This window comes from Melospiza melodia, chromosome 4, assembly GCF_035770615.1.
Source record: "Melospiza melodia melodia isolate bMelMel2 chromosome 4, bMelMel2.pri, whole genome shotgun sequence".
NCBI classification, from domain to species: Eukaryota; Metazoa; Chordata; class Aves; order Passeriformes; family Passerellidae; genus Melospiza; species Melospiza melodia.
The window spans coordinates 68,987,091-69,015,067 of NC_086197.1; the positions used below are offsets into that span (position 1 = coordinate 68,987,091).

General features: G+C 39.2%; 2 protein-coding genes across 3 annotated transcripts in view; both read left to right on the top strand.

The window, feature by feature from the left end:
• PTPRR (protein tyrosine phosphatase receptor type R) overlaps positions 1-16,904 on the top strand; it is a 140,810-nt gene extending 123,906 nt beyond the window's left edge. The window contains exons 11-14 of the mRNA XM_063155055.1: positions 6,110-6,220; positions 7,324-7,481; positions 9,266-9,379; positions 15,689-16,904. Coding sequence (XP_063011125.1) covers positions 6,110-6,220; positions 7,324-7,481; positions 9,266-9,379; positions 15,689-15,782 — 477 coding nt within the window. The 3' untranslated portion in view covers positions 15,783-16,904. The remainder of the gene's footprint in view (positions 1-6,109; positions 6,221-7,323; positions 7,482-9,265; positions 9,380-15,688) is intronic.
• A 675-nt stretch (positions 16,905-17,579) lies between these two features.
• The window catches only part of PTPRB (protein tyrosine phosphatase receptor type B), a 62,733-nt gene continuing 52,335 nt past the window's right edge, over positions 17,580-27,977 (top strand). For both annotated transcript variants that reach the window (XM_063155057.1, XM_063155056.1), the window contains exons 1-3: positions 17,580-17,703; positions 18,972-19,361; positions 27,692-27,930. In XM_063155057.1, coding sequence (XP_063011127.1) covers positions 17,649-17,703; positions 18,972-19,361; positions 27,692-27,930 — 684 coding nt within the window. In that variant the 5' untranslated portion in view covers positions 17,580-17,648. The remainder of the gene's footprint in view (positions 17,704-18,971; positions 19,362-27,691; positions 27,931-27,977) is intronic.

The window sequence follows — 27,977 nt, forward strand, 5'->3', positions numbered from 1 at the left end:
AAATACAGAAGGAAGCTAGCAGATAACTGGTTCTTAAATAATCTGTTAATAAGATATGCAAAAAATAATGAGGGTAGCCAAGTACATCAAGTGTAATAGCATAGCCATTGTAAGACATTATGTATTACAAAAAAGAATTCCATTTTCTAGATCCGTGCTATTGGGTTCCTTACTTTTTAAGAAACACCTCATTTATCTGTTGGTCACCTCTGTACTTTGTTTTTACGTTCTGGTATATAAAGACTAGATGGTTAATGTTGTGCTTAGCAGGTTTTTTTTTGACATGGCTGAAGTTTGCACCTTGCTATAATGTCAGGGATTTAATCCATTCCCAATGTTACAAATCTTCTGGACCATCCCACAACTACACTTTGGGCTCCCAGATGCCAACACCACAGAGGAACTTGGACAGAATTGAAATAATACTCTTTACCTTGGTATCAATTAGACTTGACAATTTTATTTTAGTGGCTAATGGCCAACTAACTGCCTGTTATGCATTCCATGACTTTTGCATCAATTCCAAACTATATCTTCAATATCTTTATTAAGTAATCATGTAAATTTTTGTCAGGCTTTCTTTGATAGTGCCAGTGCCCATATTTCTGACTACCAAAAATTACAAACAAAAATCACTCTCCCATGCAGAAGGCCAATAAAAAACCTGTTATGGAGACTGAATGATAACGAAGTGGTTTACAGGGCTTGTGGGCAAGAGAGAGTCAGAAATAAAGGAGATGGACTTTCTTCTTGAGTCCAGACTTAGTAATGATTCCCAGATCCAGGTAGGTGCCTCAATCACATCTCAGCACACAGCCATGTAAGCACCAGGGCTGTATTTCCCCTGCTACACTCACACCCCTGCTATTCAAACTCAGGTGCATGATGGTAGAGCAACAGTTTATTCAGGCAAAGTTTCTAGTCTGAGTGATCAAGAACCAAGAGTCTGAGTGCATTCCCAGGGCTCAAACTCACTGCTCCATTTAAATGTGAACTCAGTAGACATAGTCTTCTTTTTTTGCCCTTGATTGTTGCTTTCCTCTTTCTCAGCATGAGTTTGGACTTCTAACATGAATTTAAAATCCAGGGGATTTTAAGAAACTGTATATGAAAAGTAGGTGGGTCCTGTAAAATGTCCAATGACCTATTCCCAAACCAGGTGCCATTTTGCACTAGACTAGTTCAAAGAGGTGTTCAGAATCCCACATTTAGGATTCATCATGAAAGCATAGCAATTGACCAAGCTAATAGACCAAAAGAGTAAGTATTTCGCTGAGGAAATGCTGACTGTTTAAACACTCACATCTGACACTGTGTAAGAAGAATGACTTGAAAGAAGTGTCCAGTGGTTTTCATCATGTCAGGAAGCTCTGTGTTTACCTGAGTTACGCAGGCTCTAGGCACTGGTGTTTATAGGTATTGTTGTGCCTGGCAATGGTAATTTCCTCCACATAGAAAGGGTGAGGAATCTCAAGTTGTTCCCAGGCTATATAGAGAGGCTGTGTTTGTGCAAGCTGTCCTGTCTAGAAACCTTAGGAGCTCTCCCACTGTCAGCGGGTTCCTCTTTATACCTTGCTTGCCGTTGAAAAGAAAGCAAACTCTTATTGGCCTTGCTCAGCATATTATCTTCACTGCTAAAATATTTGCCCTCTATAGAGAAGGCAAAAGCAGATCTTATTTAGCATAGTAACACTTGGTATTTTTTCCTTTCTGGGGTCTGCTTTATTTCCATCATTTTCAGGGAGGTACATCTGCAGTATACAGACATACAAGTACCTTCATATCTGCAAGCATATTTATCCACTCTTCCACATTCACTCCTGAACAAATAAACCACCATATATGACTCTTGTGTACAGGCTGTATTCCTCAGTAGGTGTAACACCACTCAGCCTTCATTTGAACTATGATGTAGTGTAATGTATGAAGTAATGTATAATAAAGGACCTCTCAAATGAGAGACACATGAAAAACCTTAATCTCTACAATAAATTAATTTATTTTGCATTAAAAAATTATTTGGGACATTAGTGTCCTAGTTCAAGATATTGATGTAACAAATTTGCATTAGTGATGGGAATTGTGTGAAATTATGATGTATAAAGGTTACTATAGGATTACTTCCATGTATCAGATGAAAAAATGGTTTAGACTTGCTGTGGTAAGTATGAGTTTTTGCAAGATTGATTAAGAAATGAGTACAGAGTGCTGAGAAAAATATTTCAGCTGTAGAAAGGAAACATGCAGAATTTGTAAAACTTGTCCCCAAAACTGCAGAATGTCTGAACAAATTGAAAATCTCCCTGTGCAAGGAGAGTCCAGAGCAAAGGAGCTTCTGCCTGAATAACTGGTGATAAACTTGGAAACTAGGCCATGATTTTGGAGTTATTATGAGGAAAAAGACATCTCATCTAGTGATGAGGTACCCTTTGTGGTCACTGAAGAGCAGTACTCACCTCCAGAGGATGATCCATCCCATTTTGAAAGAATGAGATAAATCACTAAGTGAAGGTGACCATCTCTAATTCTGTACTAATATTCTAGGGCACAGTCTTCCAAAGCTTTACACACAAGGCACATACAATTTTCATATATTACTGAGTTTAGTCAGAACAACTGAGCAGTGGAATTTAGATAAATATATGAGATGTAAGAATGTCACAGACAAATATATATATAAATTTCATAGAGAAATTTATAGACTTCTATTGTATCAGCTGATTTTTGTCATTGACCTATGTACAACATCAATAATAAGCATTTATTCTGCCTTCAAAAGTTACTAGCAACATTACCTGTTAAACAGGAAATATATTTTGGAAAGTGTAAGTAAAGAATCTTGTACAGCATTCTGCAAGAATAGAGAACTAATACTGCCTGATGCATCAAATTACTCTGATAATGCAAATCTCGTTAGTAATTAGATAATCTAGTAATTATCTAGGACAATCCTGTTAACTCACTGTTTAAGGCTCATGCTACATTTCATGTAACATTTTTTCCCAGTTGGTCTATATATGGTCCACATATATACAGCCAAGTAGATTTTGGAATTCAGATATCCTACCTTTTACAGACTTCACATAAACCTCCTTGAAGTCAACTTATTAGTTGAGTATTGGTACCATATACAGATTTTCAAAAAACTTGGGAAGATTTGGTGCTAACTGTGAGGATTTCAGTATACGAAGGCAATCCTGCAAGCCCCCTTAAATTGTATCTCTCATGCTTGAGTTAGTAGTGACAGTAAATAGAGGGCAGGAGTAAAAGGGATTCTGGAATTGAAGCTTTGCTGTTATTATTCCTTACTGTTTTGTTATTGGTACCTTTAAGGTATAAATTTACAGGCATAGCTATATGGAGAAATACCCCAGAAGCAGAGTTGAAGTTAAGCAACTGCACAAATATTTGAGATTTTTTAAACTAATTTTATTCAGGGTCCAAGTCCAGAGAATGTAAAGTCACTAAACACCATGTCACCTGGGGCAGCCTCCCTCCATTTGGCAGAGCTGGGGACCGGGCTGCAGTAGGCACAGTGCTGCAAAGTTGAAAACACTGACTGTGATAAATCACAGGTGCCAGCCCCAGACCATGGCAAGGCCAGATCCCACTCAGTTATGGAAATTCACCTCAGGAGCAGTCCCATGAGGCTTGGCACCCAGTGGGCATGGCATAGGGCATGCCTGGAGACAGGAGAGGGAATGGAAAGAAACCCAAGCCTGCAGCCCTGTTGCAGGGGGGAAGGGCAAAGGCTGAAATCAATTAAAAGTCATGTGAGAGAATGTTTCTTGTATGAACTTCCTGTTTGTCAGGGAATGTTTAGTTGGGGGTGGGGAGGGGCCATGTTTGGTTGTTTCTGATAAATACTTTGTGCAGTGAGTTGTTACTGCTTGCACACATGAAGCTGGACACCAGACACTTTATCCACTATATCAGATATTTGAAAAGGTTTAAAATGTTCCTACCAGAGAAGAATTTTCTTTTATGTACAAGTAACAGCTAGAGGCAGTGTACTTTTTTTTATTATGGTCCTGAGATTTTGTATATTCTTTTATGTATATATAATAATTTATCACTCCTATTACCATCTTTTTTCCCTTTTTTCAGTTAAGTTTCAAAAATATATTCATTCCCCACTCCTTGGAAGTGCTTGCATCAGCTTACCCCACCTGTATTTTCAAGGCTATTTTTAAAGCAGCAACAAGCAGTATTTTTAAAGGATGCACAGCAACAGTGTTAAAAATAATCCATTGTATCTCACTAAATGTAGACAGACTGTTAAATGAAAGTTATTTTAATGAACAGCCACATTTCATTGTCCACCCAGCACAAGTTGCCAATTCCAGTTCTGGGAAAGAGTCAAGAAAAACACTCCTCTGGAGTGTCTGAAGGTTTTGTAGTGAGCATTGCATGCTCACATTTATCAAGAAGTCTCAGGAGTTTACTCAACTATTGTTGATTGTCAGGGCACAATTGTGTATTTAGACTTTTCTTTTTCCCAAATTAGCACTGAAAACTACACTCCCAGGGAGGGGCATGAACTGCAGATCTGGCAGATGATAGTAACTCTATGTGTCACATGGGTAGACTGTGGAACTTGTGAACACTCTTTTTCATACAAATTTCTGAGTATTTTATTGCCATTCTTAATCTCTTCGGGGAGACAGCAAATTTAGGATATTCGAGTAGTTCTGCAAAAGATTTGAACGAAGCCAGTCAGAAGGGCCAGCATTATTTCAGGAAATGTGGCTTTCACACACCTTACACTATTAAGGTAATGAGCATCTATTTTTAGAAAAGCATTTATACAACTGAGGTGATTCAGTTCAATCCACTATTGGGGTATCAGGTAGCAACTTAAATATCACACCTGGTGGTAAAGCCTTGCATTCCACTGATTGTTTTTCTGGATAATTTTTAGCAGTATTTTCTGAAAGTTATGCTTTATGGCTATTAATTATATTAAAGGCATTGTTTCGTTTTGCTGCATAATGTAGGCTACTATCTATCTACATGTATACCAGTCGCTTCAGCAAGAGTTTATGAGGAAATACAAACAAGGTCTTTCTGGGATTCCTATTATTGTAGAACTGTTCTCTTGGGGTTTGGGGCTTGTTTGTTTGTTTGTTTTCTTATGTGGTTGGTTGTTTGGGTTTTTATACCTGTGTGTTGGATATTAAAATAGAAGGTTTCCTTTAAATGTTGGGGAGTTTTTTTATTTAATAAATGAGTTGGGCAGCATTATTTCAGAAAATGTGAAATATTCTCTTAAGGGAATAAGCATCCACTTCTAGAGAAGTATTTATACAACAGAGGTATTTGCTTTCATATAGCCTGTGGAGATACTCTAATTTAAATGAATAGTGAAGAATATAAGCAAACTATTGCAAGGAGAAAGTAAAATTATTTGCCTTGTAAGTACTATTTTTCATCTCCTTTTTAGTAGAAGTTTGTCAGATAAATTGCTGATATAGTGTAAAACTATTGATTCCTTAAGAATTCTGCATAAAATTTTGTGTAGCTCTAGCAAGACTGAAGAATTTTTTTAACACCAATTTCCAGTAAGTTATATAGTAAAACAACTCAGGATCTTCAAAATACTTTAACATACACATTAAGGCAAATTGAGTTTAGTAAGATCTAAAGACACATTTAAATGCTTTCTTGTATCAGGGCCCAGGAGAGTAAATAGGATAAAAGGTCTTGTGAGCAGAGGACAAAATCTGGATCTCTTGCTTAGAAGGAAATCCCATTTGGAAAGACAAAACTTCAAAATTGAATTTTAGAGTTTTCTAGGAAAAAAAACTCTTTAATTTTGAATGTGGAAAACAATTCCTATAACTGAACTTCACTTAGCTTTTAAGAATAAAGATAGCTGTGCAAATTGTTCTGTGGAAGAGATCTATACTGTAAAACTCAGATCCTGAAAACCAGGCCTAAGTCATTCAGTAAAAACTCTGCAAAATCTTATCGAGGAGTACTGCTGACATGAATAACACTTCAGTTGAATTAATCTGAGTTTTGCAGAAAAACACATTCTGTGTAAAAATTAGATATGAATGTGGCTCCAGGATTCATTTTGTTGATGATACTGATGCTTGCTTTCCAGAAATGTGTGCTTTATTGGCCAGAAAAAAGAGGAATCTATGGGAAGGTTGAAGTTCTTGTTAACAGTGTGCAAGAATGCAAAAATTACACTGTCCGTCAGCTTACAATAAAGGTAATTATCTGCATCTGAGAAACCTCAATCACAATGCTCTCTTTTTTTTATTGTTAAATGAAGTCAGAGTGTTGGCTTTTTTAAAGGGTATAAAGATTTGCAGGAGGAGCTATGAAGCTGCAAGGTAGGGTTGAGGCCAAAGTACTGGAATACTTATTGTATTGCCACTTTGCATGACTCTGGCAATAAAAAAGGCTTCAAAAAAGAGTGCAAGTTTAATTTTCTTGAACTGCATTTGTTTTGAGGCCCTTTTAGCATTGCCAAGGCAAAGTAAAAGGATTTTAGTTAATGACAAAACTAGCATAGCATCGTTCTAAAGAAAGATATACTGCTCATGTTGTGTGCTGAGTGTGACTACAACCTATCTGAGAAGCTAAAAAGAATTATATAAAGAAATCTTCATGCTTTCCTGGTTCTCACTAAACATAAATTGTGGAAAATAAGACAGATGCTCCTCTTCTGAGTTAACTGCCCTATTACACTCTCATGCTATCAGATTGACCTGCTGATTCTGATAGAGCATTACAATAAATAATGTATTGGGAAAATTTGTGTAGTGTTTCAGCTCCAGCATTGAGAAGTGAGGAGAAATTATATCATGCAGTACTAATTGCCCTAGCCCATATTTAACCCCCTTGTTAAAATAAGTGGTAGCAGACTCTTTTGGAGAGAATAACTGAACAAACTGGGATGTCTTGTTAATCTAGAAGGGCAGTTCTTCTACATGTTTAATTTCAATACTCTTGTAATTTTAGTATCAGAACATTATAATGACCTTTAAAGATAGAAAAACATGATAATTTAGACATTCAGAAGCCCACATCAAGCTATTCTCTCTAGATGTTGTTGCTGATATAACACAGACATCTGACAATTCTCAATTGACAATATACTCATGAAGTCAGTAGCCAGATGAACAGAACTTACACAGCTGGAAAAGTCGGTAGTCATAAAACAGAATTAACACAGCTGGAAAAACAGCCAAGTTTTCAGGTGCACAAACCCTTCTTATAATTGTGTGTCTGGAACTGCCTTTTTACCATAACAGTGTAAGAAATACAAAGAATACAGTTGTTCATATAAAGTCTTGGTGTTCTTTGCAGCAAGGCAGCCAGTCCCGCAGCGTGAAGCACTACTGGTACACGTCCTGGCCAGACCACAAAACCCCCGACAGCGCCCAGCCTCTGCTGCAGCTCATGCTGGACGTGGAACAGGACAGGCTGGAATCCCTGGACAGAGGGCCTGTCGTTGTGCACTGCAGGTAATTGGCCAGCCCTTCTCTTTAGGGACTGCCTAAAGCAAGGCTGCAGCAAATTGCAGCAAATTGCCCTCCTAAAGAATGTGTTTGGGGAAAAACAAAATTCCCCAGTTCCTCTTCATGTTAATTGACTTTTTTAGTGACCAGTAGGCAAAGCATATTGCAAAGCAAGTCACTTTTGAGGAGCAAGAATCAGGTACAAATTTGGAGACCAAAACACATCAGTACTGCAATTTCTGAGCATTTTCACAAAAGCAGTTGGTTGGATATTCAACAGCAAAGTGCTATTCAGTACTCAAGAATAGAGCTTTCCTCACACAAATTATAATGCACCAGAGGATGACCTTCTAATAATTCGAGTTTAATTCTATTTTATTGCTTTATATTGATTCATTACCCCATGTTGCAATTTAAATAATAGGAAGTAGCACTGGATTTGTTATATTAGTGGAAAGAAGTAGATGAAGCAAAACAGAAAGTAAAAAAGAAAATCTGTTTTCTTACTTGGTTTGTCTCATAGCGGTGATGACACATCTCTTACAGTCAGGATAATACTTCTTTCTTTTTCCTAGAAGTACATTAAATCAGGACTTTTCATCTTCAACAACTTTCCAGTTCCATATTTAGGAGATTTAGAGAAATGGAAGACACATTTGAACCACCCATATGTTTTGAAAACTAGAACGTGGTGAATAAGCAACTTTCCCAAATTTTATGCAGCTGTATTTATCAGGGATTGTAGTTTCCCTAAAAATGCAGAAATCTGTGGATAGCTGTTGAGATTCCCCTTTTTCTAGTACAGATCTTCAGTAATGAAGGTCTTCAGAAGAATGGGATGTCTGTCTGAGATGAGTGATATGACAGTAAAGTCTGTAAGCATGGGCAGCAATTTATTCATGATTAAAGAGAGATATCATCTCAATTGTGATTAAGATATCATCCCAGTTGTGATTAAAATTCATGGTTCTTCAGTCACAACTCAGCTATCTATATGTTCACTGTGGTCTACAAATCTCACACTCCATTTTCCAGTCAGATAGTTTCTTTCCTTTTTTGTCTGAGTGAAGACATGGACCCAAAATTAGTTTTTAATATTTTCCGCCAATTTTCCTGCCATTTAGCATGAAAGCCATGAAGTGCACTGCATTCTACATTACTTAAGCAAGAAACAGAGTGGGGCAGAGATTCTCAAAATTGTTGAGGCCTCAGGGATTTAAAAAAATGCCAAAGTGGCTGTTTCCCAGCAGGCATCAAGAAAACCTGGGGAGCTATGGCACCAAGTCCTTCACCATCCTGTAGAATCACAGGAGAGAGAGTTAACTTCATCAGCATGGGTCTAGGTCCTTTTTGCCTCCATGGTTAGAGGTGTGGTTAGCAGCACCCCTGTATACTTTGAGGACTTTAAACATAAAGCCCTACTGAATTTTGGTTTTAGGTTTGTTTCTCCTCCTTTTCAGTACATGTCTCCATCATTTGCTTGGACTGGGCCTGAGAATACTCAGATTTTGTAGTGCTAATGAAACTTGGTTTTCTTACTTGTATGCAATGTGAGAAAATGTAAGCCTCACAATACCCACAACTGGACTGCAGGAACAGTGCACACTTTCATTTCTCTCTATGAAAGTGAGCTGAGAAGTCATCCTTGCTGGACATGCACCCAGGAACTGTGGGTCGTAGCAATTCCAAGTTTCTTTTTTTTTTTCTATTTTCATAGCTATTTAGTGTTTTTCATATAGTTCCTGGATCTGTGAACTTCATTCTCCTTTTAAATTTTGCCTTTTTTTCAGTGCGGGTATAGGAAGAACTGGATGTTTTATTGCCACAGCCATTGGTTGTCAGCAGTTAAAGGAAGAGGGAGTTGTAGATGCATTGAGCATTGTCTGCCAGCTACGAATGGATCGGTGAGTTCCAGAAGAACCACAGATCAGTCAATGATTCTGAAATAATTACCAAAATGATTTGGTAATGATCAGTAATTATTCTATAATGGTTCTGAAAACATTTTCACAGTTGAATGTTACTGGCTGCCATTGCTTTTGCTGACTTTCACGACCACATTAACTGAATAATCAAGGTAACATATGCATTTAAGTCTTCTGGGTGAAACTTCCATTGAATGAAATGACAACCCTGTAGCTGCTGGGCACTTGCCACTTCTCTTTTCCCCCACTAAAATTTTCTGCTTGCTGTCTGCATCATCCCATTGGGACATAAGAGAGGTGAGACAATCTGGAGACAAGGGATTTTCTTTGAGCCTGGGTTGACAAAGAAATGCAGGCTCATTGAATGTGTAGCTTCTACGAGCAGTGGAGAAGGACAAATCTGGTGTTGTTGCTATTTCATCAGCTGTGCTGGGGGTCCTTTTAAATTGAGTTGGCAAATTTTCTCAGCCTAAGAAAATACCAAGGCATTTGTTCCAGACTTTTCTGAAGTCAGATCAATTCCCTGACTGAATTCACAGCTTGGGAGCAGGAACAGTGTAAGCCAGCATTGTTGCAGAGTGCTTTGTTTTGTGAAACCATGGCTGAAGAGGGATTTGTGTTTTGAAGGAGGATGTGGGTATTGTGCACAGTGGAAACTGTTGGTTGGGTTGTACTTTTCTTTCTTCTTCTGCTTGGAGAAACAGGATTTTGTATAAAGTAAATAAACAGAACTGTACCAAGAATAGAGGAGTCTCCTCTTCTGCAGTAGGTACAGTTCATATAATCTCCTTGCAAGTATCTTAACTGCTTCTGACATGTGGGTCTTCTTTAAATGAAAAAATACATAGGGTGCAAATGCTGAAAAATAGCTTAGGTCAAAGGGTTAATACAGAATTTTTCATGTTGTGAAGAGCTCTGAAAGGTACTGGAACCATGAAGTGCAGAAGGACCAGAATCCATATAATTGACTGTATTTATGGATTATCTCCTCTGCTTTCCCCTCCCATATGGCTTCATCATACTAGACATTGTAATATGAGCTTTACAGGGCAACATGAACTGCTCAGAGTGTAAAATTCTCCAAGGGGAGTTATTGACCTAAAAATCTCAGCAACAAAATAAGAAGGAATAGCTGAGAGAAAAATGCTTACTCTGTTTTAAATTACCAACTGCAAATTTCCAAACCTCTTTTCTGAATATCTATCTGTCTTATTGAGAAAGGTTTGAAGAGTTCTTCCCCATTTTAGTATTTCTATTATGAAAAAATCTTTTTCTTATTGCTTTTACAATCCATTTTAGAGAAGTGAAAGCAAACTCTGGTCTCAGCTGCCTCTTTTAACATCTCTATTTCAGACATAAAAAAACAACTCAGATTTTCAGCATTATTAACTGACAACACAATTTTATTGAGTGGATCTGCCTAATAAACTTTCTTTTACATATTAGTATCCTATATAAACTTGGAAAGAGAATGGAAATCTGACCCAAATATAACATTCATAACAGCAATTTCCATGACACAAAGCTTGTTATAAGAATTGTTAAATATTGTGATTTGTACATTTCTGTATTTTTTCAAGTTTCAGGCTGTATAGACTATAGAGATCTTGCTTCATATTCGCAGGCATTGCCTGAGACAAAGAGTATGTTTCTGTTTTAATTTTTAAAGACATTTTTCTGGATAAAACTCAGTAACCAAAACCTGTCTTTTCTTTTCTTGTTGTTTTTTTTTTTTTTTTTTCCCAATTGGCCATATTGCAGAATGGATCTCACTGACCAGGCAGTCAGTTTATAGTCATGATTATTAAGGCAAAGCTTAGCAGCCCCTAAGACTACAGTAGCCACTGCCTGCCCTATCAGATCATGGGTCGATAAAGTGGCCAAGAGTCACTGTTACATGGACAAAGCTCAATGAGACTGGCCTCCCCTGCTGTCACAGTCCTGACATGGTGGTCATTGGCAGGTGATGTGTGAGAGAGGGTCATTACATGTGTCATGAAGCTGGCAAAATGAACTTATAACCCACTAGACCTGGCTGCAAGAGCTGGCTGTGGCCGTCGTGGCGTTGCACTGCCAGCATGGCCAATGTTAGCAGTGGGGTACAGTCATGAGCAGAGCAGGATCAGTGCTGAGGCTGTCTTCCTCATTTATGCTGGCCAGCAGTTTTTTCTTCGTGCATCACATTGCACTAAAAAAAAAAAACCAAAAAAACCCACCAAAACCAAAAAGAGATTAGGATGGTTTTATCTGACTACCTGGGATCCAGGAACCTGGCTAGGAGGTACACTGAGTATTTTATCCCTGATATCCTATCTCCACTGAGTTCCTGGCCACTCAGAGCTGTATCTTCCAAACACAAGTTACTACTGGAATGAACACACTCAAGTATGTCAACTCTCATGTGGAGTTTTTATTGCATGGGTCCATGACCACATTTCTACCAAAGTGAATCTAGCAATAGGAAAAAGAAAAGAGCTGAGTTGAGAGACTCACAAGTAATGTTGTAGTGACTTACCAATGCATTCCTATTGCCCAGCATGTTCAATAAAAACCAAACAAGCACCCAGACAAATCGCATATGGTGGCAAAAAGTTATGCTGGAAAATAGTTTAATTAATACCCCATGTAACTCTCCCTGGAAACAGTTTTAAATAAGTACTCCAGCAGGGATTGAGACAGGACAGAGCTGCTCCTAGGTAGGGTAGGTCCAGGTAACACTTCCTTCTTAGCTGTTTAGTGTAAGTTAAGGAGTGAATGGATCTGACAGTAATATGAGAAAATGGACAATCCACTCAAAATATTGGCCCAGGATGTAAATACAGCCATGGTCTGTGTGAATTTGTAAAAAGACAGACCAACAGGTCTGCTCAGCTTGCTTTTTTTCCCCAGTTCATTTTTTATATTTTGCAACAGAAACAGGAAATGTTTGATGTGAGGCATCTTCAAGACTTACTGTGACATCGAGAAACTTTGCACATTCTTAACCTTAAAGGCACATTCTTGGAATGACATCCGATAACTTTGCTCTTGGCTCCTCAGACAGGATGAAAAGAGTTTCCAGTGTGCGTCAATTCATTGTTTAAGTGTTTTGACTAATGGCCTCAGGTTAAAAAAAAATAATCCCAAACCCTGCATCACATTAATTCTGGAGCAGACTGCATGCAGCTGCACTAGCAGCAAGCCAGAGGGCAGGGTAAAGGACCTTTTATGCACTCATTGCTACCCGAGCAAAGATGGTCACAATCCCTGAGCCCTCAGGATACCAGAGTCTGTTTCTTCCAAGCAACAGCCCAAAGAGTCTCAGAGGCAGAGCGCCCAGCAGCTCACAGAGTAGCTGGCAGTGCAGGCTAGCAAATAGACAGAGGGTGCCCACCCACAGGTGCTGTAGTTGTGGCCACATCCCTTCTGGACACTAGGGACATAGCAGAGGAAACCTCCCTCCTTGAACAAATTTCCTCCTGAAACGCTCATCCACACAGACATTTCCACAAACCAGTGTCTTGGGATCACAGATAATTCCCTGCTATTAAATGTGAGCCTTGCATGAGAATGAAGGTAAGAAGGACTTGGGATATTGATAGATGAAAATTGACCAGGAGCTGGCAGTGTGCGCTTAGAGCCCAGAAAAGCAAGTGTATCTTGGGCTGCATCTAAAGCAGCGTGACCAGCAGGTCCAGGGAGGGGATTCTGCCCCTCTGCTCTGCTCTGGTGAGACCCCACCTGGAGAGCTGCATCCAGCTCTGGGCTCCCCAGGAACAAAAAAGGCATGAGCCTGCTGCAGTGGATCCAAAGAAGGGACATGAAAATGGTCAGAGGGACAGAACACCTCTCCTAGGAAGAAAGTCTGAGAGAGGTGGGGCTGTTCATCCTTGAGAAGGATCTGGGGACATGGTTTTGCTGCATTTCAATATGAAAGGGGGCTTATAAGAAAGACAGAGAAAGCCTTTCTACCAGGGTCTGTAATAATAGGACGAGAGATAATGACTTTAAACTTAGAGAGAGTAAATTCAGATCAGATATTAGGAAGAAATTCTTTACCTTCCCATCCCTAGAAGTGTTTAAAGCCAGGTTGGATAGGGCTCTGAGCAACCTCATCTTATGGGAAGATACCCCTGCCCATGGCAGGGGGTTTGGAAGTAGGTACTCTTTAAGGTACCTACCAATCCAAACCATTTTGTGGTACTGTGGCTCAATAAATCCTGTGTATAATGGCACTGACAAGGCTAAGTAGTCTAAACTTCTGAGTAAGACTCCTATGCCCTTCAGCTGGCAGAGATATGGACTGTTGGCCCATACAAGGTTCAGAAGCATCATAACCCCTGAAGTGTGCCTGCTAACACAGGGCAGACACCGTGGTGCTGAGCTCAGCCCCCACAGTCTTACACATGCTTTCCTGGGGTTTTTTAGCACTGAAGAGGAAGGAGCGAGGATCACAACCACAAACAGCCTAGTGTAGCCAAAATTGTTTTAAACTGCCCTTTCTGCTAAGTCCTTCTCCCTGGATGTGTTCCCTTCCCCCACCCCTTGCACACAGCAGATCTAACCTGGGAAGTGCACTCCCTTAGAGAACATCTTGGGGGAACATTGATGAGGAAGGCAGGGAGGGAAGCTGTTTGGGAAGGGGCTGCGTGGGCAGAGCAGGATGCAGCAGCAAGGAGGAAGGAAGGAGACTAGGCAGCACAGAGGACCAGAGCAAAGCTCTCCCATCACCTTTAGTATCTCGCTGCATCTCCAGGCAGGGGACAAGCACAGAGGAAAGCAGCTGAAGGCAAAAGGCAGCCAAGAGTTATGAATTTGTGGATGTCTTTGTTGGCAAAACTACGAGTGCTTCATTTTGGGCTGGATGGGACCATTTAATAGCCTGTGATTTTCTTCCTAGGAATAGCATATTATAAATAGCCATGTGGCTCACCAAAAGGTGTTTTATATTTGCCTGATCTCATTGGAGGAACACAGACTGCTGCTCACTTGCTTAAAGAAGTACATACTATTTTAATTATGATTTTCCTGCCATAGCCATTTAGCCATCCAGAAGCACTGAAGAAAATAAAAGGACCTTGTGGTTGTAGATAACCTTCTCTAATACTGAAGGACAATACTTGTTGTGGAAGTTTTACCATTTTTCAAATAGTTTGGTATATCAGTACTACATTTGTTGTTAGGGATCTCATGAGATTTTCAGACCTGCTCCTGCAAGATATCTGGTTCCAACAGTGCTCTGGATCCAAATACCTCGCAAATTTAAATGTTTCAATGAACTGAAGCCAGATGTGACACGCATCTTAATGTCTTCATTCTCACTAAGGCCATTTGGTCTTTCATCATCCCAAAGGTGATGCTGCTCCAGGGTGCACTGAGGATGAACCAAGGGCTTGTTTCTAGAAGCAGAGTAGATAGCTTTGAATACCCTGGCAGATGAGATAATGGAAGTGGTATAAAGTAAACTTGAGGCCTTGCTCCATGAGAAGGGAGACCCTGAGTGAGTACCTCAGTGTTGACAGAAAGAGTTTCACTTTAATTTCAGAGCTAAATGGTAACACTTCTATCCCACCTACCTCCTGTAGGACATCTCCTTCCTATCACACTGTAATCAGTACTGGAGATGTGGGACTTGATCCTCATACTTCGACCTGAAGAATTAATTGTTACCTGGTGAATGTATAAGAAGTAGGCATTTAATCCAAGCTGGCTGTAACTAGTTCTTTTATTCAACTTTATTCTTTTTATTCACTTCAGTTAAGTTCAACTCTTTTGCATTGTTGGTGGTGAAATGATTCACCGCTGTAAAATTTTGTAGGTGGTGGCTGTTCGGACAGGATGCATTGTAGGCGTTAGAACGAGGACAGGAAGAGCTGTTCCCTGCACAGGCCATCTGCAGGTCACAGAAGGTTACATTTTTAGTGAAGGACAAAAATGAAAGGCCAGATTCTGTATACTTCCTTGCTCCATCAGTGGTAATGCTGCATCCATGTATCTTTCCTTCCTTGCCCAAGTGTTTGAGCAAAATTCTCTTTGAATATACTGAATTTGAAATGTAGGTTTTAACACTGTAGATTCCACATGTTTTCTTCTCTAATTCTTACTGGGAATTCTTCATGTTGGGCATGTGCTGGGTGCCATAAGCTGTGAAGAAAGTAATTCTGCTCTGACAAGTGTCTCCCACCTACTCAAGCAAATTGTAAATCAAAAACTGAGAAAAGGGCTTGTGGGGGTCATGGGGCTGGCAGGAGCTGGAGGGTGTTGCATTCTTAAGAAATAAGATTCCAGTGCAGTTTGTTTCCTTTCCAGGGGTGGAATGGTTCAGACCAGCGAGCAGTATGAATTTGTGCACCATGCACTGAGTCTGTATGAAAGCAGACTTTCTGCAGAAGCTGTCCAGTGAAGCCGAAGAGGGTAAAACCAAATGTCAATCTCTTGAGGTAATTTGTTTCATTACCTACCAGCAGCTTCTTCAAGAAGTTTACTGCAGTGGGAAAGACGGCTTTGAGGCCAACTTCTGATAGGATTATGGATGGTTTGGCAAAAGCACAGAGATTGCTGGACCCCCACTATGTATGAATGTATTGCGAGCTTCCCAAAAATGATTTATAAAGAAGGTACTGTACTGAAATTACACATGGATTCTGTGTATGTATCTAAAGGTGGGTTTAATTCTGTAATGCTGATATCTGCCATATGGAATGTATGTATGTGCTACTGCTGCAGTCAGATGGACATTGGGACTTCTACAGAAGAAATGTTTAACAAGTGTATAAAAGCTTTGACGTTTGCAAACTGTCTTGTGAATGGACTGTCAACTGTACTGTAAAGTGCTATTACTGATTATGTGGTGAGCTTGTTTCTTGGCCACATAATATTCTTGCTGCTAAAATTGCAAGTGTTGAACTATGGATTAAAAAAAGGAGATAATAAAAAAATTTTAAAATCTTGTTTTTGAAAATATTCAAAAGCAGTTAATATTTTATATGGAAATATATGTTCTTCATCCTATTAACTATTAAATGTGTACTTACTGTAGGTCTTACAGAGCAGTTGCAGAGCACAATGTCTGTTATTCAGTGTGTATGTATTTACCCTAAACTGTTGTCTTAGAACATGCTTCTGCTACAGACCTGAATCCAGTGTATTTGTAAATTGTGTAAGTCATTCTACTTTTAAAAGAAACTTTGTAGCATATATTAAATGGTAAGGATTTTAAATATTTGTCTGTCTTTTATTGACACAGAAATTTTTGCATATGTTGTTTATCTGCTCTATTTCTTTCAGTAAGAGATAGATGCCTTTAGTGATATGGACTCTTCCATGACAGGTTATACAAGAAAGAAAATGCTGCTATGACTGTTTCCTTTATTGCTCAGTAAAAGTTTGTTTTTAAGAGATATGCGAAGTTGGCATTATGGCTTACAGCACTGGGAGGTCTGTTTACAGGGTGTAATGAGTTTTTAATGCAGTGATCTTGACTTTGCTTCATACTGCTAATAAATTACCCTTAATATAAAATATCGATTGAAGTCTCTGTTCTTGCTTAGAGTAGTTAATGCACACACACTCTTGTACCCCTATAAACAGGCTCAGTCCAGCACAATTTGGACAGCCTCCACCATGGCTTCAGACCACTTGGAAACCAATCCAGAGGGCACAGGCAATCCCCAGCTGACATGGAGCAAGGTGCATCACCTGATGGAAAGGCAAACCCAGCATCACTTGATTCCTCAGGGGGAGTTTCTGTAAGACCTGGTACAGATGCCAGAGCTTTGCCTCCTCCTCTTCCCCTTCCTCCCCACCCTCCACTTGGCTTTTAGAACTTGTAGAGTTAGAAATCTATTGAGATCTTGCTTGATTGTGTATAGTTACAAAAAATACATGTTTTTCCTTGGATAATATAGAACATACTTAGTCAGCACCATCCAGGTGACCTGTAGATTTGTAATAGTTCACATGCAACAAATTACACAAAAGTATGATCCCCTTTCTTTTAGTCTAAAGGGATTCAATAAAATCTCTTTTAATTTCCCAGATGCTTGAAAACTTCTCTTTTGCTTGTATTTTTCCAAAATAAACCAACTAGTAAACTGAAGAATCATATGAAAAGGACAAAGTACTGTAAAACCCCCCAAAACAATTGAATAGAAGGAAGTGCTCGTCACTGACTTTTTCCCCCGTGAAGGCACATTTCCTTCCTAGCCTTCGCTTCACTTATCTGAGGTGGGTTTTTTTAAGAGAAGCATGGGGAGTTGCTAGAGGGAAAATGGATTCTTTATTTCACGTCCTGGTTTCTACCTGTCTTGCCTTGACATTCTCAGGTAAGTGTCTCTCCCCACTTCCCCTCTGCTGAATTGCTCTTTCTGCCACTGAGCAGAGCCCTCCGGCACAGCCGGTGACTTAAAAAAACCGAGTCACCTCTTCTCTGGGCTTCATACCAGAGGAATGAGGGCAGGGCCAACACAGCCCATTCTGTTTAGATTCCTTTCCAAAGGAAAATAAACTGCCTTCTTTGCTGGAAATACATCTTCTTTTTTTTAAGAAGATCTTCTGATAGACAATCCAGGAGCTGAGTTTTTGGGACAAATGCTTCAGACAGGAGATGCCTGTCTTTTATTCATACTTTATGAAACTTCAGAGACAAGAACTTCCTATAATGCTTAGTTAGAAAATTCCCAGGTCTGTAAAAACAGGGGAATGACAATATCAATTGAGGGAAATAAATACACATTTGGTTTAGCACTTGGTAATGGGGCTGGAAATGTTTGAGCAACTGAGATTAAAAACAAAGAACAACCTAAACATGATATGGCAGGGAGGCTGCATTTGAAATAACCAGTTCTGTGTTCTGTAACAAGTATGCGTTTTGCATTGGTAGCTTTGTGGGGTTTTGATTAATGCACTGTAATTTTCTTCATTTGAGTAGCTGGTGTTGATCTTTAAGTGTGGTGACACAGAGGGCTAATCTTACGTGAATTGGAATGGTCACAAAGCTAACAGCTAGAGACTTTGGAATAAATCCAGTAAAACAGATGTGCTTCCTACCAGTAAAGAACCTCCATTCCTGTAACACAGGCATTGAGAGATTAATCAATTTATGAATATCCTCCTATGTTTCCCTCAGAAACATTATGAATTTTACTAAAACAACTTTTAGGCAGTAAATTATATTTTTAAAAGTCTGTGTTGTAAAACTGAAACAGAGACTGAGAATTCATGTGGACATGTTTGCTTTCCAGCAGGGGAAATGAGGGACTGGTGTTTGAATTTAATAGTTCTTGGATTTTTTTTATATCCAGTTTAATTTTTTCTTATTTTTATGTATAATGAAGCTCAAGATAACCTTGCCACAATAGCTTGGGGTTTTGCATTTTCATTATTTATGTTACCAGCACATGCATCACGTGGGTGTTGTGTTTGGAGGGTTTTTTTAAAATAGGTTCAATGTATGGAAGTTTCATGAAAAGTTCAACACACAGAAAGTGGGAAGAGAAATTTATTTGCTGATGTATTTTAAATCATTGATAATTTGCTTTTTGTCAAGTAAATGTGTAATCAATCATGTTTTTCTGGAATTTTCCTTTTCCAGAAGGGTTTCTGATTATCCATGTCCAGAAACAGCAGTGTCTTTCAGAAAAGAGAGGAGTCATTATGGAAAAGTGCAATATGACTGACCTGAACCAGAAGTGGCAGTGGATGGCAGATGACAGGCTCCTCCATGTGAAGTCTGCCCAGTGCCTGAGCATCTCCACACGCTCTGCTCTGTCGTCTCGCAGCATCACCGTCGATTGTCCCCAGGCAGTCAGGTGGAATTGCCACGAGGATGGGCTCCTGAAGGTGGCCAACAGCTCCCTTTTCCTCACAAAACAAGGTCAGAAGGTCATGGCCAAGCGGAGTAAAAAATACCTTCATACATGGATGCAGCTAAAAGCCAGCGAGGCGGGAAAACCTGTTTATGGAAATCTGTGCTCAAAGCAAGGTGAGTTATTCCTTCAAGAAAATATCCTGGGAGTTTTGGTAACAAAAATGTCTCTGTTATGCTAACTCAAATGTGAAAAATTATGATATTTTATTCATACAGAAGAATGTTTTTCACAGTTGAAAAGCATTTTGAGAACTATTAAAGAACAGCTGAGATGAGTGCCGTCTTTCTCACAACTGGTGAAGTTTTTAATGTACTTTATATTTTCAGGATGTCTCTCATTTTGTCTACTCCCAATCTTTGGATCAATGAGCTTATATGTAACCTCAGCTCACTATTAGTGTGTCATTTCCTTTTTCCATTTCTAAACTATGGGTACTGATTCCTAGTACTTTTCAAAAATGTAGATGCAAAGAAGTTCCCCCCCCATTCATTTTATCATACAAATACAGATCCAATCTGTCAAGAGCAAAACGACATCTGAAAATCAAACACAATTCTTTCTCTGATTAGCCTAAATGCATTATTAGAACAGTCATGGCTTACACATTTGCATGTTTACTCAGTGTAATTTTGCTCTTAGATGCCACATACATGAGAGCACTCAAATCCTGAGAATAATGAACTGAATCAAAAGTCTCAGAAATTCTTGGAATAGTACCTTGAAATGCAAAGGTCTGTGCACATACCTACAGACATGCAGATATACCTACAGTATATCTGTGCAGTTGTGGGTTTCCATATCCATGACAAAATGGAAGGTACAGTGATTGGAATACTGCTTGATAATGCTTTCTTCAATGTCCCGTTGTTGATCTTTCCTGGCAAAGATGTTGATATTGTTCTTGTGCAGTATTAAGCAATTCTTCACAGTAAATAAGAACAACCTACAGACATCTTTTTAGTGTTAACTCTTGTCTTTACAGGGTTAAAGAAAAAGTTTTATGACTCAAAACTGTTGCATATGTCCAAGTTTTCAGAATGTTTAAACCAAATCCTCATTCTTTCTAAACTCCTAGTTACTGTAAGGCAGGGTACCATTTTTCAGCAAATTTGCACTTGCAGAACTCTGCTCATAGGACCAGGACTACTCACCTGAGTAGAGGCATGAAAGAATAGCTTGCAGAACCAGGGAATGGAAAAGTGGCCATGATGCAATCCCAGCCCTCACATGTATGTTAGAGATTAAAATGGCAAAATCATTTGAAGTCCTGTGGGATGCAAATGGCTTGCATATTCAAAGACACTATGAATAGTTCAGATGTGGTGCACAGGTAGTGTTATTTCCTTTGGATGGAGTGTGGCCTAACAAAGTTAAAGTAACCTTACACACTTTTCTTAATCATCCCCAGAGGAGAAGCAATTTAAGACCAATAAGTACTAAGACAATTGTCATGAGATATTAAAGCACCTTCTCATTTTTTTACTGTGTTCAGTTCTTAAATGAATTTGCCTTGATTTTCCGGCCTGTAAATCCTTTCTAAGAGTGTTACTTACCTTATTTTTGACAGCTCTGGCAAGCTCTGCTGAAAAACCAACAAAATATTGTAATCTTCAATACCCAACTAAGAAATTTAGGAATATAAGAAGCTCATAAAGTGGAAGTACTGTTAAGAGATTAATTTTCCAAATAGTAGTAAGTACTGTGATAACAATATCTAATGCCCCCAGTTCTGGTCATGGCATCCATATGCATGTGAAAATCTTCAATGCTAAATGTGTAAAATTAGTCTTCCAAGAACATCTATCTGCTTTCAGTACAAGCAGAAGTGGATCAGCCTAAAATAACATATTTTGTCTATATTTAGCTAAGGTAGTAAAATTTGAGCAAAATTTTTGGAGCTGAAATGGCTGTAAGTTTTTCTCCTCCTGACTAAGACCACATTTTGCTATAATTTACCCTCTATTTTCACAGTACTCATAAAAAGATTTCTCTTTTGGCATAGGACTAGCTCACTGAATTGCACCCAAACATCACCCCAGATAGAATAGAAGCTCCAAACCCAATAACTGAACTACCTTTTATTCTAGACCTTACTCAAACATCAAACATTATTTTTCTGAGCCTGGGGAAAGTCTGAGCTTGGATTTGGATTTGGATTTCAAATCATCCATCTGAGATGTGTTTGGATTTATATGTTTTGTAACAGTCCTGACCTAAATGACTGTTTGTGGAAACCAGGATCAATTTGGGAATCTAACCCCTCTCTGCTCACTCAGAGGTAATTCCAAATCTAGCAGCAAACAGTCCTTCTCACACGAACTCATGTTTGAATCTGGCCTCCAGCTGAAACAGCTAACATGAAGAATGGTCATAAGGTATTAATATCCCTTGAGAAAGTGAGACTTCATTTCCCACCAAATTCATGAGGACATTGTGGGCAGAGAGAGAAAAAATCTCTGTAATACTAAAGCCTTCTTTTCACCAGCCCACTGTTGGGTTCAGAGCTTCTCTAAGCTCAGAAACCAGGAGAAGGAACAGGAATGGAAACAGGCAAGAGGAAAAGATGGGGCAGTTGAAGAGGTAGAAGGCAGGATGACTGAAAAAGAACAAAGAATGTTGCATGTAAATAACACTTGTGGAACAAATGTCCACCATTAATGCTGACAGACTAACACTGATGTCACTTCTGAGCTGCTTAAGTAATTCTTCCAAGCTTATTTTGTTCTGGGTAGGTTAATTTCAATAAAATATCCAGTTAAGAACAGATGCAATGCTATGTGGCATCTTGAATATTACCAGCAAACCTCAAAATCACTGCTGACCAAAAATTATTCACTAAGCAGGGAATTACTTCAAATGAGTAGACACAAGGCCAAGCTGTATGCTGCAGTTATGCACTGAGCTCTAGAAACTGTCACACAGGCTCTAGAGCAGTCTGGATACAGAAGGTGACTGTAACTGTTTTGTAATATGATGTTCTTCATTGCATTTCTCTTATATCATACATGGTAGGGACAACCCTAGAGCTGTAGATATCAAGGCATTCAAAAAAAGTAGCTGATTTTGTGGAGGGTTTACTTACAGCTGTGCACCAAGCACTGAAGAACCATAGTAGGATCTACAAAGATATAAAACATGTTGGATAAGGACAAAGAATTCAAATAACAACTAGAACATCTTTCTATCTGTTTGTTTCCAGCCTGAAATAGACAAAATTCCAGATACCAGGTATGAGCTGAAGTCTGATGTGCCATCTGATGTTCATGCTGTTCCTTCCCCCTTTTCTAGCCTCGGTTCTTGTCTGGGATTATTTCTTTCACATAAGCTTTTCTCTTCCCCTTATCCCCCTTTCAGTTTAGCTGCTTCATAATCAGAACTTCATCTAATTAAGTTCACATCCCACTGCTGATGCTTCAGTGGCTGAGATGGAGCACAGAAGAGACCAGAGCAATGCGCACTCCAAGCGTGCTCTGAGCCACTGGAGCAGCAGTAGCAAGTGCAGAACATGGGAAGGGAAGACACAGGCTTCTTCTTGGGACTCTTGGGAAGGTGGAAAAGCACCAAAGAAAGGTGGCAGAAGCACAGAAAAGGGAGAAATGCTTACCCATTTTTGAAATAATGTAAATGAAATATTTTTAGGCTTTAAGCTTTCCACACTTTTAGTGTTTGTAGATACTGCAGTAATCCATACATAAGTTCACTACGAGTTGTAATTTTTTGTGTGTGGAACTTTTACAATTTTCTTCAGGATAAATTAGAACAGTGATAAACAATATTTTCATTCTACCTTTAAGTTGACCCAAAATATTTTTTCCTAAAATACATTTACTGAAATTCATTTTAATCTCTCCAAGTTATTTTATAGGGTTTTCTAAGTATAAGATTTTGCTAACACATATGTGAACCCATGAAATATCAAAAATTACTTGAATCTTCTTCCTTGGGTCAAAGAAATACATGGCTAACCACTTCTGCTGAGCTTCACCTAGTTAAGGAGAGGCATCAATGTCAGATCCTTGGACATAATTTCAAGACTGTACAAAATCCAATAGCATACTGATGGAAGCTCAGAGATAAATATGGGTTTAGATTTTCTAAAAAGAAAGGGAGAAATCTGCAGTGTAGCCTTGGTCCTTGGTTTTTGTAAATTTTTAAAGCCTCAATGAGCCACAGCACAAAGAATATAGAATAAAACCAGCTCAGCTACTTTCATAAGGAAAAAAAATGGAACAATAGGCACAGCTTCCAAGAGCAATCAGGCATGTCCTGCTTTATGATTTCATCTTCTGCTAGTGCTAACAACTTTACCGGTATTTTTCATTATTACATTCTCTCTATTTTGTGTGGACCTTCATGTGGGTTTGAACTTTCAGGTGTCTAAATGTAGGTGTCTGAAGGAAGGGATTGTTTCACTTACCTCAACAAGGTGCTTTTTGTCATTTGAGATGCTCCACAGTATTCCACATGATCTCTGGCTGCCAGCCCAGAAAGACACAGGTCTCCCATAAGTGTTATGAGAGCCTGGGCAGATGCCTCAGGGCAGTTCAGATTCCACTAGGTTTAGGCAGCTGAACCAAGACCTAGGTGTCTATGTAATTCCTGCATAGCTGAGCTCTCTTCAGTAGAGGTGTAATCCATGGAGTTATTGGAATCTAGATGCCCCTTCCAGTGACCAAAAATCCGCTTCAGGGTGAGCTGGAACTACCCATAGTGTCAGAAATAGGGCTGGTACAGCAATGGTGTTGTTATCATAGTTATATGGATGTTCTGCTACCACTGATGCTGAAAGAACCTTTCAGTGGCTACTTCGGCATTTCGAAAACAAGCAAGTAAAACAGCAGCTCAGGATTAGACTGGAGTAAGATACAAATGATACTAACTTCTACAACATCCAAATAAAGAAAAAAATTTTAAGCAGCACAGATTTTGCAGGTTTAAAAGTCATGTTGAATGTAAAAGAAAGGACATTCAGAGAATTTTGGTTTTCTTTCATACCCCAACATACAACAGAAATCTGAATTATGCTTCTTTTATTTACAAGTAGTTAGGTAAAAAGAGAACTCATTTTGTCCTGCACATAAAGACATCTTAAAGCAGTCCCTTCTTGTTTTAAGTCTTGCAGAGAGTTAGATGCAGTTTTATGGAGTATTTTGTGTCTCATACACTAAATATCTGATTCAATTATGTTTCACTAGCAGTTCAGCCTTGCTTTTCTGAAACTGTGCTCTAATAGAGTAGGCAGATCAGTACAATGTGAGCTATTTCAGAAAGCTGCACTGTGCCAGCTCAGCTAAGGCTGAAAGCACCACTGTAGGGTTCTCAGCTCTTGACAACTAACCAGCACTTTTGCTGTTCCTACATGGAAATGTATGGCAGTCCCTTCCTTGTCAGCAGCCTGCTGCTGTGTGGGTGGATGGGGTTTGCAGTACACTCCGTGGATGAAATATGCACTTAGTCAGAACATCATCATTTCTCCTGGGTGTGCTACTGATTATTACAATATTATGTTCACACACTGTATATCATGCAGCCACTAGTGATCAACAACAGTGTCAGTACTGCTGTCCTGTTCCCAAGAACAGTTTTATGACCAATTTCCAAAGAAGTTGCTGGAACAATGCTAAACACATGTGAAAAAAATACCACTGTTGAGATTCCTGTGTACTTCACAAATGTCCAGAGAGGAAGTGAGTTTTTTCTGGTTAAAAAATTTGGAATTCAAGTTGTGTAGAAATCTACTACATGGACCTTATAATATGCAATTTTCTTTTTTAAGTGCCTACTACTGAAAAAGGGATGTGAGGGTCCTTATGCTAGGATCACAATAGTGGCTTTACTTAGAATATAAACATGAATTCTGACTTTCTTAAAGTGGGTAACAGATATGAACCCCATTAGTCAGTCCACTGTAGGATATACGGAAAACACTGGTACATATATCTGAAGTTCCCGTATGGCATAGTTCTGTACACAAGTCACTTCTACCCACAGGTTACAGGTAACAGACTGAAACCAGTATTTTCTGGGAAAGATCCTTTAGCTCTAAACCCAGAATAGCCTGAAGCTTATTAAAATGAAAGGTTGGGTCATGCAGTGACCAAATGCTTGTCCATGGGATTTCTGTGGGATGGTGGAACTTTTCTGAGGACCACGTGTTTTGCTTCCAGGACTGTTGAGCTCTCCCCTCAGCTCCTGCACCAAGAATGCCAGTTATTCCCTGGCTGCTGAGTCCCATAAATGTCACTGGCAGCATCAGCTTCCTTTTATGGAGGAGTAGCTTTCCTAAAGCACAATTGCACTGGAATGCAAACGCCTTCCTGCTGGAATCACTGCTATTTTTCTGTAAATTAAGCTAAAAATTTTTTTTAGAGTGTTTTCATGTTGGGTGTGTAAATATATATTTAGAAACCCAAATGTGTGGGGTTTTTCTCTAAGAGATTGCTGACTGCAGATATACCCTCTTTTTGCTGTCTTTCTATCAGTAAGTTCTACTTCCTGCTGAAGTAGGAGAGGGATATCTCAGAGACATCTGACAGGCAGAGAGCTCTTTCCAAGTCCTTGGGGCTAGGATTTCTAGTTGCATACTGTAGACTTTCAGAGACCCACAACAAATGGGATATCTCCAGGAACAATGACTGTCATGGAATCTAGACTAAGTCTGGACTTTTGTCAGCTATAATGGGTTTGTTGCAGCACCTGATGTCAGCTTGAGCACAAGGTTCCTGTCCTTCTGGTGGGGACCATGAAGGTATGTGACATGGGACCACAGCAGACTCTGCACCTCAGGCTCTCTACAGGGGGTTAAGCAAAAGCAGCAGCATGAAGATGATCATGCAGAGTTGGATGAGACCTGAGGTTTTGATGAAACCCTTTGCACAAGTGTAAGAGAGAAGAATGAGATCTGTAGTATTGTTTTCACTGCCTTGATTTGGAAAAATATTTCATCAACATTTCTTGTAATTTAATACAGACTTGGATTTTTTTTTTTCAGAGAAGCACAATTAGATAAAAGGAAAGGAAATATCTACTCTGGATACCAACCCATTCCAGTAAACTAGTAAACTTTTTCAAGTTCCAGAACCATGTACCAGATGAACACATTGTGCTGTCAAGCACAGCAAACACTTGTATGGAAATGTTTCTTACTAGAGTTTTACAATCTCACTTTTCTGTGCAAATCAGAGTGATGCAAATTTCTTTACATAAACATGTTAACATATATATTTACACATATACAAAAACTTGATAATGTTGATTTTGTGGAAGCTCACCCACTGCTCCTTTGGGTAAGAGGTAATTACACCTTGCCCAGCTAAGACATCATAATTGCACACCAATTAATTGCATATGAAAGCTTCTACTGCAATTTAACCCAGTCACTACTTTGGTTTTAAAGGATTTGTGAGCTAAAATTGTTATAAATGGCAACCAGCCCAGTGGCTCAGCAGCAAAACAAGGTTCTGTGATGCTGGAGACCCCAGTTCAAGGACAGACAAAGTGTCTTGGGCATTGAGCCAACACACACTAGCTGTGCTACAGCAATGGCCAGGCAGCTTTTTGTGAGAAGGGGCCAGTGAGTAATTCCAATAGTTTAGCTGAAATGTGATGCTACCAGATGTAGAGGCCACCACAGCTTGAACCCTGCCCTCACTGCCACAAAGAAAGGATATTAAATACATACCAATGGGGAGGAAGAGCCATGAAAATGTGGAGGAAAAATGTGTAGTAAAATCTTTCCTGAGCTCTAATTGCAACTTTGGCTTTCTCTGAAGGATACGTGACTAAAAAGGCGAACCCACTGCCATATTTACAGATACTTCAGTTAAGTGATAGATCATTAGCTGAGCCTTGGGAAGGCAGCAGTCAGGGACTAGCATGGGGTCAGCACAGGACTGATTTTAGAAAGCAAGAGAAATGTTCATGTGGGCACAAGGAACTTGAACACATGCATTGAGAAAAAAATTATCTTGAAAAAATTATCTTGAAAAATTGTACTGAACAAAGTCTTGTTTTAAACTTACACCAACAAAAGGCATAAGTGTATCTGGCCCATGCACTTAGAAAGGAGGGGAGAGGGCTGACAATATGACTGTGTGCCATTTGATAGATACAAGTAAGTGGAAAAGTTGCAAATGAAAAAAATTGTGCCATTAATGACAAAGTACAACCTTTCTCTTCCCTTCAGAATCACTGACAGACATGGTAAATGTCTGGTATGAATAAATGAATGGTATGAGTGTTCAGGGACATTATTTTTTTCTGGTTGTGGTTCTCAGGCTTTGGTATTAATGCAAAAACATGTTTGCATTGAAAACAAAAGACCTATAGAACTGACAGGTATACTTGAACTACTTGGAAGTTGTATCAGCCACATTTATTGATCTAATTAATTGTTTATAAAAATGTTAAGGTGATTTTAATAATTTTCCTTTGTTTGTTTTAGATCTCCAAGATGCAGACACTTCTGTGTGGAGTACTAGAACTACATACTCCTCTTCAAGTGCTGTAACTTCTAGGCCTGAAAATGTGTTGAAGAGTACCACAGAGATGTTCATCAGAAATGTGACTGAGCACTTCAGTAAAAATCCAATTGAATACCTCTACTTTGACTTGAAATCTGCAGTAACAGAGAAAGCCTGGATTCCAGCAACCACTCTTCAGTACTCTAGCACTACAGAAGAGGTAAGACAGACGAATTACTGATTTTTATAAAGCCTGCTCCACTCTGT